This window comes from Salminus brasiliensis, chromosome 15 (assembly GCF_030463535.1).
Source record: "Salminus brasiliensis chromosome 15, fSalBra1.hap2, whole genome shotgun sequence".
Classification (NCBI taxonomy): domain Eukaryota; kingdom Metazoa; phylum Chordata; class Actinopteri; order Characiformes; family Bryconidae; genus Salminus; species Salminus brasiliensis.
Window position 1 is genome coordinate 22,384,640 of NC_132892.1, and position 14,961 is coordinate 22,399,600.

The 14,961-nt window shown below is 40.8% G+C and overlaps 1 protein-coding gene across 1 annotated transcript in view; it reads right to left on the reverse strand.

The window, feature by feature from the left end:
• Window positions 1-14,961, reverse strand: part of sorcs3a (sortilin related VPS10 domain containing receptor 3a) — a 353,899-nt gene that overhangs the window by 68,805 nt on the left and 270,133 nt on the right. The window contains 5 exon segments of the mRNA XM_072656688.1: window positions 483-616; window positions 3,361-3,478; window positions 3,921-4,028; window positions 11,004-11,095; window positions 11,553-11,629. Coding sequence (XP_072512789.1) covers window positions 483-616; window positions 3,361-3,478; window positions 3,921-4,028; window positions 11,004-11,095; window positions 11,553-11,629 — 529 coding nt within the window.

Sequence of the window (14,961 nt, forward strand, 5' to 3'; positions counted from 1 at the left end):
GCTAATGCTAACACAAGGGTATTGGGATTCACCATTTAGTTTGTAACACACTAACCATATACAGACTATCCAATTAAGCTTTGAACAACCATGAATAAAAAAGGAAAGATAGTAAAACTGCTTGTTACTTTAATACACGCTAGTAATGGTAAAGTATGGATGTATATCTCTCAATGTCTATGAGCAAAGCAAAGTGCAGGGTGGCAGTGTACATATTAAACTTTATCATGACTCAAATGACTTACGACTGAAGCTCTGTTAGGGTTGAGCTGCCTCCCTTATGCAATAAAATCAATACAACCATCTCTCTTGCTCTCAGAGCTCTTTCCCGCCCTGCTTGTCAGCTTTGGATGGCTTCACTGAAGGATATAGCTGTGGCTTCAGCCTGCATATATCTTCAGGCTAATAACAGTGCTGAGCATCAGAGAGAAACCATTCAATCTTATGGAAGGTGCTTTTAAAACGAGTCGGCTTTCACTCACCACTCAAAGTCGTGAGCTCTACATATACAGGGCTCGGCTGACAGGATCCTGGATGACTCCTTTCCCAGCATGCAGTACATGCCCGGCCGACGCTTCATGTAGATCTGCTTTTGGCCCATCACGCATGGCTCACCCTGAAGGAAAGAAAAAAGTGTTATAAAAGTATGGCAAAATGAATAACACAAGGGAATTAGGGGTGGGGGAGATTACTGCAGCTTCACTGGAGGCTTCTAATTGACTGGCTGATGCATCAATCATAGAGGTTCAAGCAGTGCTTTGATCAGCACATGTATCTGTTCAATTATTGAAGATATTAGAGCTTCTCCACGGGAATCAACAGGGATTCATTGGCTGTGGACCTCCTGTAGTTCAGTTGAGATATGGAACATCATGGCAGATTCGTCTTTTTTAAAAGTTTTACATGACACATATACTGTATATTGTGATTATATGTTGTATAGAAAAAAAACTCTTTCGGAAACGTCTTGGCTCCTACATACCGATCAACTGGTGGAGAATCTTTACCTTAAAATGTATACATTTAATCTAGTCTTCATCGAGACAGTTACAATCTAAATTATTATTAATATTAATAATGCAAATTAGGTTTATTACCACCATTTACAAACTTTCAGCTACTTACAATAAACCATTTAAATTACTATTTAACTATAGAGCCATTTAAAGAGCTCAACACGACCAATGAAACCTCCTAATTACACACAAAATGCCACTTTGATCGACTACTGCAGTCTCCGAATTATTCAACCCTTTTAATAGATTCCCTTCTTAGAGAGCACATCTGCAAATCAGTTTATTAGTTGCATCAGGTTGCATCAAATACATGGACTGGCTAGGAGGTTATCAAGTCAAGAGAGCTGTCCAAAAAGGTCAGAGAAGAGATCATTTCCTTGCACAAACAAGCAAAACAAAAAGGATATAAAACAGAAAGGAAAAGCACAGAGAGTTCCTAGAGATACAGCTGGAAGCATAGTTCAAACGCTCAAGGTTAAGGGTCTACTGACTCAAAAGCACAAGAAAAGTCAGCTTCCATCTAAACAAAGCTATATAAAAAGGCCTCAGATGTTTGAGGATTCTTTCTTCTGTGAGGGCTTGGTTTCAGCAGAAGTCCTGGAAGATTCTGGAGTGGGCGTCACAGTCGCCTGACTTGAACCTCATAGAAAATCTTTGGTGGGATTTGAAGAGAAGAAGGCGGTTGCAGCACACAGACTCAAGATTACGGGAGTCTTCGGGAACGCTGCTAGAAGCTGGTGTCACTCTTTAGCAGGTTATAACCGCAAAAGGGGTACTGAAGACACTTGTTATGAGGGGGTTGAATAATTCTGAGACTGCAGTTGTCATTAAAAGTGGCATTTTGTGTTGAATGTGGAGAAAGCACTGGTTCTATTAGTTGTGTTTTAGTAGTTTAGTAGTTGTGTTTTTGTGTATTAGTAGTTTTTTAATTGTTAGTTTCTTGTATGTTTTATAACCTTAACAACATTTAAGATTGAATAAATGTTTTCATCCATTCCATAAATGCTTAATATTTTGGCCAATAATTCGCCACCCAACAAATATGTAGACCTTCTTGTAGACCTTCTTACACTAGGCACTTTCTATTTGGTGTAGGGATGCGCTGACATGGGAGCTGCTCATTTCTGAGATTGGACATACCTGCTAATGCTGATGCATAAACAATGCTAGATGTAGAAATTGGGCCCACATGTGGCTGGACCAGCATCACAGTTACATGTAGCTGTTATTTCTGCAGGGTCACAAATGCAGTAAAGTGAATTAAATGCAGATATTTTGCATTAACCCATTATTGCCTACATGTTTGGTGCCATAAATACAGCAAATATCAGTTTTCAAATATTGGCCAGTCCAAACAACTGTCCAGTTTCAATAACAAGCAATTAGCTGGTGAAATTGATATGATTTTGATATTCATCCCTAATTTGTAGAAATGCCAATGTTTTGGCAATAGTTGCTTAGTATTTAGAGGGCTAGGTTATTGAATACCAGGTTTTGGGTCCACTATCTGAGTTTGCTAAGCTGAGACTGCTGGGCCCTTGAGTAAGGCACTTAGGAGACTATTCAATAGAAGGATCTACATATAACCTCATGTGTTTTTTTTCTATGAAATCTCAGTTATGTCACTCCACTGCTGAGTTCTCTTCACTGGCTTCCTGTAGCTGCTGCCCGCATTAGATTCAAAACCTTGATGCTGGCCTACAAAGCCAAGAACGGACCAGCCCCTCCATACTTGATAGCAATGATCAAAAGCTGATCTGCACCAAGAGCCCTTCGAGCTTCAAGTATGGCTCGGCTCGACCCGCCATCCCTCAAAATCCACGGAAGACATGGAAGTGTCCAGGCTTTTTCCTGTCCTGGCGCCAAAGTGGTGGAACAAACTTCCCCTGGGTGAACGCTCGCTGTCTTCAAACACAGAATGAAGACCCACCTCTTCAGAGAATACTTGGGCGAATAGCACTATACTTGGTATTATGGTCACCTTATTGTCTTGTGTTTAGTAGTGTCTAAACTTAGAGGTATCTTTGAATTTCTAGCCTATTCAAACTAGCTGAGGTTTTTCTGTGGGTAAATAGCAAAGCACTTTTGTAAGTCGCTCTGAATAAGAGCGTTTGCTAAATGCCTTAAATGTAAATGTTAAATGCCATGAAGCCCGATTCTCAATGCTGGTCCTAGAATAGGACTGTCCTACACATGTTCTAACATGGGTGTGTTAGAACAGGAAAACACTACTACACTACTTCCTGTCATTATAGTTACACACTACAGTACAATGTCTTCGCCCAGCTCGGAAAAAGATGCTATGGCATTCCTGGAGCAAAACAGGTTAAAGTTTTTTTTGTACCTGATTATGCAGGTGCCACGTCTGGAAGTCCCCTTCAGTACAGCGTTTGGTAAACAAGGATTTGTAGTCGATTTTGATCAGCTGCCACTCCGACCGATCGCTGAAGTGTCCAAAAAACCTGTTGACGCAGAAACGTTCCGAGCTGAAGTCATTTGTCCGAGGCAGTGCTTTTGCAATAACCCACATCAACAAGGTCCTCAGCTGGACTGTGTTAACAGAGTAGTGCCCAAAAAGAGAACAATGAGGACTGTGAACCAGTTGAACTCCCTCAGAGAGCCCGACTTAGGACAAGTCTTGTCAGTTTAAACGGCTCCAACACGCCTCACAAAAATAATTAACCTTTCGCCGTTAATGAAGCGTTCGGAAACCTCGGAGTGTTGGACGGCTTTGATTAATCTCAGCTTGTCAGCAGTATATGAGCCTTCATGGGTGTGCATGAAAGTGTGGGTGAAAGCGAGAGAATTAGAGTGTGTGTGTGTGTGTGTGTATGTACTGTATGTGTGTCACCGCTTACAGGAGACAGGTGTTGAACAACAAGCCACTTTTATTCGCCCACTTACGTCAGAATCTGATTGTCCATGCCTGGCTCGACCAGAACTCCGTCTACGAACAGCGGCATTGCGGAGAAGCTGTGACGTGTCCACTGCCTTCCCTCGTCAAAGCTGATCCTGAAATGAACATTCAAGAAAGACATTGAGCCCTTAGGCTCTTCATGCTGGCTTTCTTGTGCTTAGAAATTCAGTAATACATTTCAATTTTTAAAAAGGGTTCTTCTACAGTTGGTTAGTAAAGACTGCACTCTTGTGAAGAATCCTTTAACCTGAAGAACCTGTACATGTACTTCTTTAAACTGTTTGAAAGGTTCCTCACACATATATAATTTTAAAAAAAGCATCGCTTAAAGGACACTTTGCGGTAGGGTTGGTAATAATACTACATTTACATTACATTAATGGCATTTAGCAGACGCTTACTTGCATTACAGAGGTGGGCCAGTGCAGTGTTAGGAGTCTTGCCCAGGGACTCTTATTGGCATAGGCCAGCACAGTCACCCACACCGGGAATCAAACCCCAATCTTCCACATGGTGTGGCAGCCCCCCCTCCCATGTGCGTTTAAAAGAGCCAGAGAGTGGGGGAGCTATGGGAGATTACGGATTGCTGTTTTCACACTCTGTTAACGACGCAATTAGTTCATTTGAAAGGCAGAATCCTGCAAAACCTTTAGCAAATGTGCCTCAGACACAAGTTTTCATTCGCAACACTTGTGTGGGTAGCTAAGCGTAAGTAGCTAAGTTAGTAAACAGCAACTGAACTGAACTGTCTGATACTGGTGGCGCTGTAGTCAAGCTAGCTAAGCAAAGGCTAGCTTAGCGAGTGGGCTACAGATCCAAAACCATTGCACTGATGTGAAGGCCTTTACAGCACATTTTATGTACTGCATAGGTTACATTTTTATGCGTGTGGCACTAGCTTGAGCTGGCCCTTCTCCGAGCAATGCTTCACTTAGTCAGCCTAGCGTTAGCTTTTAGCCTTTTATAGCCTTGCTTCCATATTTCCTAGAAGTAGTTGATGCATTTTCGTCTTGAAAGGCTTTCGCTAGAGGGCTGGGTGTATGCAGATTTTTGAGAGTGTAAATATAAGTCAAGACAGCTGTGTAACAGTATGGGGGTTCTGGAATTGGCCCGTTTATCAGCTCTGTTTTGGTTATGCTGGATTTTCTTTTAAATGAAGAGACAACAGCGTTTGAGGTTCACGGTATGTCACTTCCATGAACCAACCTCTCATTATTTAGTGATGGAAATCAAAATACGGTTCTCTATTTTAGAGGAACCTTTAAAGAACCTTAAAAATTTTTATATATGGCGCCAAAATGCGTCACACTTTTGTTTTTTATCAATATAAAAAAAATGCTTTTTTAGTATTATATGCAGTCTGCATGTCCAATGTCAAAAAATGACAAATGCAGCAAAAATGGCAAAGAACCTTACCTTAAAACAAGACTGACTAACACAGTAACTTATTATGCAATTCTAATCATTGGAAAATATCACTTCTTCTATTTCCCAACACAAATTTCCAATGTAATTTTAAGTAAGAAACACAGGTTTTTGTCATCGGCCAACAGTTGTATTGTTTAACAGTTAGCAATGGTTGGGGGAATTGATAAATGAATAAATAATTATTACTATTAATAATCTTTAATCCAAGCAACATTACAATACACATAGTAAAATCAATGTATTTTTTCAGACAATTATATACTTGAGCTCACAATCACTCATTTTTTCCACTGTTTACTACAACAGTATATTTCAATAGACTTGGCAGCTGAAGTCTATCCTCTAGCTGCAGCAATGCCTCTGGGCCATTCTACTGTGCTGTGTAAATGCTCCAGCCTGTTAACATGGGCACAAGTTCATGCAATATATGTGTTAAAGCCTCTGCATAAAGAAAAAGGCTAAATGTTGGGAATCTGTATGTGGTTCTACTCTTCTGTTCCTCTGTCTCATAGGTACAGAACACACACTATAATTTCACAGTAGTACAGTATAGACTAGTAGTTACAGAATAATATGGTTACAGTTTATGGGGTTAAACCTCAAAACCTGATCTGATACCAGAACAACACCACTCTCCATCACTTCCTCACAACATCAAACAGTTTAGGAGATCACACAGCACAAACTGTCTTAGTGCTAGTAATTAGTTTACTAAGCTTAAGGGGTAAAAAAAAGCAAAAAAAAAAGCATTGCTATCAAAGCAAGAAACGCTGAGTCTCCAAAACAGGGGAAAGGAAGAGCAGATGATGTTTTGCTGTCTGTAACAAAACCATGTTATAACCTGATATTTCTTATTTTTCACCAAATGAAACATGCAGAGAAATTCTGTGGAAACTGCAAATTGTTCAAGCCATTCACCATTTGTGTTTGTAAGCAGAAGAGACATTTGATCATGATTTAATTCAATGAAAATTGCTGGTTAAACAATGTATTTTTGGGTGCAGTTTTGTTTTGTTTTTGTTTGTTTTCTTTACATCAAATCAAACGGGAAGCAGTCGAAGTTGTCAATGCAGGATATAAATAATGTCTCAAATTTAATTAGCTTATTTAGCCTAAGGGCAAAAAAAGAAAGAAACTCAGAGTCAAAGGAAGAAAAGTAAAGCAGTAGACAGGAAAGATTTGTAAAAACAAGAAGAATAGGAGAATTAAAAAAGGTAAAAAGGCTTAAAGTAGGCAGGAAAACAAAGAAGAGAAAATAGTAGGAAAACTAGGCAAAAGGGCAACAGCATAAAAAAAAGCATCAATGAGGAAAATTACACATTAAAAACTCCAACCTCAGCCTATTTTGACGACTGTACTGATTGGCATTTTATTAATACTAATAGGTGATATGATATTGCTTTCTCTTTTCCGATATATATATATATATATATATATATATATATATATATATATATATATATATATATATATATATATATATATATATATTTTGCGCTACTAAGCTGTAAAATAGGGGTGTAACTATACATACGTCTGTACCAAACCTTCACATTACAGGGGTCACAGTTCAGTGCATGCAATCGCACAAAGAATGCACGGTATGCACAATTAGGGCAAATATGGTCATTTCACAAGCATGCCACCTGGAAACCTTACAAAAACATGATGTATGCTGTTGAGTTCCCATGCGTTTCCTGGTTTTGTGGGAAATGTATTCAGGAGTATTGTAACTGTACTATGGTAACTGTAGTTTTGTTTGCTCCCCTTAGTATTTTTTTTACTGATATTAGCCTGATACCAATATTATTTAATAGATATTATTAATAGTAATATATCTTTCAGACATACTGAATTTACTGGTTCATACTGAAATCTGTCTACTAGATTCTGAACTATTGCTATGAGGATTTGATTGCATTCAGCCAAGAGCATTGGTGAGGTCAGGGTGTTGGATGATCACCAACCCCTCCTCCTCCTCAACTCCCCAACTCATCCAAAAGTACTGGATAGATCATCATCTATCATTCCAGAGAGCACCGTTCCACAGCTCAATGCTAGCCCATACCTGACATTTGGCAGTGGCAGTTCATGTGAGAGTCCTATTCTATTGGCAATATTTCTCTACAGGGACTAGACAAGCTGTGTCAGTGTATCTGCACATCTGTGTCAGTAATGGGTGCAATTTAAAGTAGCTGAATGCATTCATTAGACTGTGGTTAGGGTGAAAAATACTCAGATGCTAAGTTTAGTTACATGAATGAAACATGTTGATTTCACTTTCATGGATGACTTGAGGGGAAAAAAATGCAAGTTCTGCCTTTACTGGCTGGTTTACACATCATCAGCTAGCTGACAAGACTGCACCATGATTTAGATGGTTAGCTTTTAGCCTTGCACTTGGCTAGCAACCGCATGCTTGCACACCCTGCCAGCTGTGCATTGCCTGTGCTGCCCCTGACTGGTTGTATTTACAACTGAAAGTTACTTGGCCTAGTTTGCACTAGATTCATCTCAGACTTCCAGTCCTAAAAGATTGCAATAGGACAGGGTATCTCACACTATCCCACTGATTTCTGCAGATTGTTGGCGTTTGATATACTGGGGATCACACTACACAACTGATGTTGTTGCCAAACTGATCCGAACTTGTGAAAACTCTCACCAACTCACGCCATCTCAATGAGCTATAGCAGTAAGGGGCTGCTTTTACTGCCATATGTGCTGTAACTTACTTTTCAGAGTTGGACAGACACTCGACTGTGTTTTTTTATTAGCTTTATAGGCTCTGCTCGGTAGCTCTGTAGTTTTAGTGGATGCCCTGAAAAACACAATTTAATATACATTTATAATCAAGCGAGCAGCTTGCCTTTTCATTCCACCATGGTGTACAAAGGGGCAGTAGAACTGGTGGTGCTCCATCTGATACTTTCTGGATGAGCTGGAGAGTTAGGAATGAGGTAGGATGGTGATCATCCAGTATCCTCATTAACGCTTTTGTTGCTAAATGCAGACAAATCCTCAAAGAAATGTTCCAAAATCTAGTAGGAAGCCTTCTGTGGACAGTAGAGACGATTACTCCAGCAAAAGCAGGACCTTTTTTAAAACCCTGAAAAAGTGAATGAGCAGGTGTCCCAATACTTTGGAAAATGATTTATATTAATGTTATGTTTGTGCATATTGCGGGCCCATAAGACCACCAGTAACCTAATCAGAAAGCATTCATGGATTAAAGTTCTCCAGGGCTTTAACTTCAGTAAAAAAAAAAAAAAAACAGCAATGAGCACTTGAGGTAGCAGTTGGCAGCTTATCAGTTCCACCTCAGAGGTGCTAACAGCAATTCACTCATGTGACAAGGCTGAAACAACACCCGGACTGTAGAACGACACCAAAGTTCCCTTGTTACTTCAAAACCTGTGGGCCGAAAGTGTCGGGAGAGAGACAAAGCGCCGACATGCATCCATTACCGGCGTGCACGCCCGGGGTGGGATGTGTGCTTGAAATCATACTAGCGGAGGGAAAGAAGCGATTGCTTTCAACAGACAGGAACTGGTGGGCTAGCGGCTCACTCGGCTTGCTTAAGAGAAACAGAAATGAAGATTGCACACTCCAGCGATCCTAAAACTAATGCCGGAACGCTTCGGGCGATAAGGAAGGAGGGGGGAAAAAAGCACAAAAGGACAGGAGGATTAAACAGCAGTGGAGCAGGGAGCTAGGGAGCTCCAATTTGAAGAGGGGAACCAATGTGATAACTCAAGGGGATAAGTGGGAAGCTTTAACACAAAACATTTTCCAGCGCTCCCGATTCATTCTGATCCCTTTTTCGGCCTCTGTCTTTGCTTTCTCGGTCTCTTGAAGATTGAGTGACTGACGGCTATCGTCACCGGCAAGGTGCGCCTTCGCATTTGGTATTCCAATGAGCAGAATGCTGAAGTCTGCCTCTGAAAATTCATGCTAATGCTATAAAGCTGTTAACCCTTCAATACATGAGTGATTTGTTAATATCAGGTTGCTAGCGGCCTGCTAGGTGAGTCAGTGTTATTGAGAATGACAATATAATAATGGGATTGGATTGGGATCAAGCCATCTGTTGTCATTGGGGACCTCAGGTATGATCAATAAAACCATTAAAGCCATTACACAGCAGAACTTAGCCTCTGAATTTAACCTATCCCTGGTAGTGAACATACAAACAACTCTCAACATCCCCCCTCATTCGTCCTACTCCTGAAGGCCCAAAAACCTTATGGTCCCAAGTCTGATCTCTAAACTTTAGGCCACAGCTGGGTTCTGAGGTGTTTAAAACATGGTAAAACTCCCCATTAGAAGTTCCTTTATTCTTTTCATCACGCTCACAACTACATACTAAAAAGTGAAGACATATGTACCATAATCGTGATAGGTTATGGCACCTCGGATGAGATTCTTGGCAGGTAGCTTTCTGGAAACAGTGCTACACAACACAAAATATGCAGCGCTGCAACTACATCTTTAAGTGCCTTTTAATTACATTTTTGCTTGCTGTGGCATCTCAGATGGGAGCTGTGGTGTAGCCAAGTGGTTGTTGTGGCATTGCTTAGCGATTGCTAAGACATTGTTATGGTATTCCAGGTGGTTGCTACACCCCCCCCCCCCCCATTGTCTCAGGTGGTTGCTCAGGTGTTGCCAAATGGTTGCTGTGGTTGGTTGGTTGGGTGTAACTGGTATATATGCATTCATTGAGACATTTAAAGGTTGCACTGCATTCTTTCCTCAATGTTTGTGTGCCAGATACTAAAAATACTTGGCAAACAAACACTATCAAATGTAACAATAACTGACTCAGAAGAACTAGATCATGAAAACGTCTTCAAGTATTGTGTGCTTATACCCGTTTGGCAGATGCTATTCTACAGGGCTTCGTACAATTGATTCGTACAACAGAAGTGGGCAAATGTAGCGTTAGAACGTTTTGCACAAAGAATCTAATTAGGGTAGCACAATGTGCTTGCCAAGACAAGCAATCTTGGCAAGCACATGTGGTTGGTGTAGTGCATAGTCCTCCGACAGAGTCCTTGGGCAAGATTCCTAATGCTGCATGATTCTAACATAAGTTGCTTTGGGTAAGAGCGTCAGCCAAATGCTATAACTGTAAATGTAGATGCACGCTAGTCCACTATGCTACACCATATGTCATACACTATATGTCCAAATGTTTGTGGACACCCCTTCTAATGAATGCATTAAGCTACTTGAAGTTGCACCCATTGCTGATACAGATGTGCAAATGGACACAAACAGCTTGTATAGTCCCCGTAGAGAAGTACTGCAAATAGAATAGGACTCTCTGGAGCAGATTAACATGAACCTATTGGTACCATATCTAAAGCCAGGTGTGGGCTTAATGAGTGTAACGCCCCCCATCACTGATCAGTGAAGCAGTGGAACTGTGCTCTCCGGTATGGTGGCAGATATATTCATATTTAATATTAATATTTTTTGTAAACCCTGTGATCAGTGCTTACACATTACTTTCCTGGTAGCTTCCAAGGTTCAAAGGAACAGGGTGTTATCTGGGGAAATGAGGCTTTCACCCAAACACCATCTCGACTCAATCAGACCCAGCACCCTGTTGCTTTACAAAATGGCTCATTTGCACATACCAGAGATGCCTAGTGGGAACTGTGGGCTGTTTGACTGCAAGCAGAGCTCCCCCTTTATCCAGGAACCAAACGTTGTGCTCCTCGTCAAATATCTGCAGGAAAAGGGCAACAAGTCAAAGCCTGCAGACGTACAAGCTCACGTACATGTGCTCATTGGGTGCTAGGCCACTTTTAAAGATCATGTGCGAACTACCAAGACTGTCATAAAGAGTTTGTTGTTGCTGATCGGCACATCAATTGAATCCATTCTCCTTTGCACTGCACATTTGTGTCTTTTCTTATAATTAAGCTCATGAAATCTTGATGAACAGCTAATAAGCTAAAGGTATTCTAGGGCAGGAAGAACGCTTTACTAAGCCAGGCTTGAAGGCCCCATACTGGGACTGCTCTATAAGACTCCACTGCATAAACTCTATTGAAATTGATACTCAGATACTGCATATGCTAACGCTATCAACACCATTCCAACACCAACACCAATGCTAATTCCAAGCTAATCAGGAGAACCAGAGAGAGACGGCCACTAACCATGCCAGTCATACTACATACCTGTCTCCAGTTATTGCCAGCATCTGACGATACGAACATGCCCACGTTATTGTAGGATAGTTCAGAGCCAATGTTTCCTGAGGAGAGAAGCAAAGATAACAACACATGACTGTCATGGGAGATCTGAATGAATCAGGAAGAACTGAGACAATGAAATGAGAATTCTGTAACAGTAAACAAGACAGCTGCGAGTTGCTCCATCAGAGATTTAGAGCGAGACCAAATCGAAATCAACCAACCATGTTTAACTAAAGTTTGACAGGCTTCTGTCAGCTGTATTGTACAGATCTACTAAAGGCAGCTGAAATTAAACAATCCATGCTCCATCCTCAGAAGCAAAATAATGTTACTGGTGTTAGACAAAAATCCCATTCAACGAGAGGGGAACCCTTAGGGCCTTCCAGGCCTATGAACAAGGCCTAATGATTTCTGGGAACTAAAACCTTTTGGGCCCTATCTTGCACCATACGCAAGGCTCGACGCCATGCTCATCACTATCCTACACTCCTCCAACAGTCTATTTTCACACCTTTTGTCTGCGTTGTTTAAATTGCATTGGTGCTTGTAAATACATCTACGACGATGGGCATGGTGGTCTCAAAATGAGGTGTGTTCAGGTACATTTCTGGCATATTGCTATCTTGGCAATGGAAAACACAGGTGCGCCACTGACTGAAAACAACCTAGGCAGACGTCAACAGTCAACAGACCACATCTGGCTCTTAAAGGGAATGCCAAGTGACACGCTGAATGGTTTATTGTACATTTCGCCCAAAACACACCCACTAATTAAGAGAGTTTAGAACATGCCTTTAGCACATTTCGAGTCGCGCAAGGCATACCTTTTCTGTCGTTGCAATAGCGAAGACACACTGACACGCCTTAAATAAAGCTCTGGGTCACTTTTTGTTGTTCATTTTTATTCCAATTTTTTATATATGTATTAGAACTCTGTAAGTATTGCTGTTCAGGTGTATTTATCGTTTTTCTTTGTTAAGTTTGATCTTCAACTGGCTGAAACGCCGATCTGAGGGAAGATACTGGAACAGGTGATGTCCAGGGTGTGACGGATCACGGACGATGTTCTCTGCACGCTTGCTGGTTCTGGCCGTGTGCAGGTCCGGTAGGGAGGGCAACTTCACACCGATGGTTCTCTCTGCAGACCTGATGAGGCGCTGCAGTCGGTGGGTGTCGTGTTTGGTGGCTGAGCTGCCCCACACTGTGATGGATGCGGTGAGGACATCAGCTGAGTGCTACCATTATAGAATGCTAAAAGAAATTACAGGTGTTTTGACCACTTTTTATGGCTTAAACTGAAGGTCTAGCTCTAATGTTGTGTTTACATTATAAAGGTAGATGGGAGGTGATAAACCGGATACTCCATGTTAGTCATTGTAGCTGCAGGGGGTAATTCTGATGGCAGGACACCAGAACATTTCATCCAGAGTTCAAATTTTTCAACTTTTGCCATCGACCCCAGATGAAACAGAAGCTATGGACAGTTGTAATGGAAGTCCAGGCACACCCCATCATGGACAACAAAACCCAAGCATATATTGGCAGCAACTGAATACTTGCATGATATGAATATATGTATGATACATTGCAATGCTGCCTGAAACATCTCTACCCCACCCCTCCCCCCAACCATGTGTACGAAGCATTATACTCATGGTTCACCACTGCATTTGTCTCTGCTTTTGCCAAAATGCAGTATCTAAATTTAGAGAGTTATTAATTTAAAATGACATTTATTTTACATGTGTGTGAAAGGTCACACTGTTCTGGGTAATATTGTTTGAAATTAAAATTGAATAAAAGTGGCAAAATAGTTTCTGGAGCGATGCCACCGAAGAACCAATTTTGCCTCACTAAATAATCTTTAAATGGATAATTCTTCTAAAGAAATTGGAAATGAGATGTGTTTGAAGATCAAAAAACCTCCACATCCCACATAAGAGCTTTAATAGAGTCATTTAGCAACCTTTATTTTAAAGGTGTGAGTCATTTTAAGCCTTCTCTTTAGCATTTATTTAGCTTTTATTAGGTGTGATCACCTGTACCGTGTTTTAATGCGTGTCAGGACTATTATTCAGATTCGTTTTACAAGGGGAGATGCTCTAATGTCATTTTGCCACAGGACATCTGAAAAATTTATGATTGATTCACACAGGAAGAAATCTCGGTTTGAATCACTGAGGTCGGAGACTGAGGCTCCTGGATTTATGCTTTACTGTCACACCAAAACAGTTCAATATGTTCAGCTGTAGAAATAAGGTCCAGCCATCGAATGAGACTGTTATTGTGTTACTCACACTATCTGCTCCCTATTTTAAGTAATTGCAGTCTGGGAATTAATGCTGTCATTAGCTTGAGAATTGGCAGCCACCAGTCAATGTTTTATTGTATATAGTAGAAGGGAATCCATACAAATGACTGACGTGGCGTATGGGACGTAAATCACTGGGATAATACATTATAATGCAAGTCTTATAAAAAGGTTTGGACAAAGTTTTTTTTTAAGTGAAAATAAATTTACAATGCCCTGAATTGTCCTTGGCAGAGTTGACTAATACAAGTTTGGTATATGTAAGTGACCCTCAATACCATCAACTTCAAAAGAAAATCCCACATAACCAAAACCAAACGTCAATTTAATAAAAAAAGACTGTCTTAACTAAAAGCTACACTATCCGACCAGCTTCTACTATCCCATATCTCCAATGTCCGCTCCCTCAAACACAAACATGGACTGCCTTAGACTACAGTGAACCACACAGCAGAAAGTGCTGTGCGAGTAAGCAAAACTCAGGGAAGTGCGCAGGTATCTGAGATAAGCTCACCGCTAATGGTAGCCAACTGGCTTCAACCATTTCTTCCCTCCAACCTCTATTCACACAAACTGAGCTACCTTGGACTAGAGCGTACCACATATCCAAAGGGAATCTCAAAAGTGCCTTGAGAGGACGCCAAACCCAGGAAAGTGAGCAGGAACAAATAAAAATATTAATTATTTGTTACATTTTACAAGTTAAATTACAATGTTTGACTGTCTTCTGAAATCAAAGGTATTTAAAAATATAGTTGATAGTTGAAAGATAGATGAAATAGTTGATCTTCCATAATTATGATATACTGTGTGAGTTCAATCTTTGAGGTTCGGCTGAGTCGCTCTGTTTTAGGGGAGGAATCACCAAAGCTTAAGTTTCAGGAAACCCTCAGAAGACTGATACCTTCTTTCCTCATGTCCTTCATTAGTTAGGTTAGGTTTGTTATTCGCCAAGATTGATCGCTTTCAGGAAACTCAGCCCTGGCAAATACAGTATAGCCCATGTCAGGCCTAAAACCACAGCACAGCGGCTACACATTTTAACAGTGTATATGATGATTATGGATTAACATCACAGAT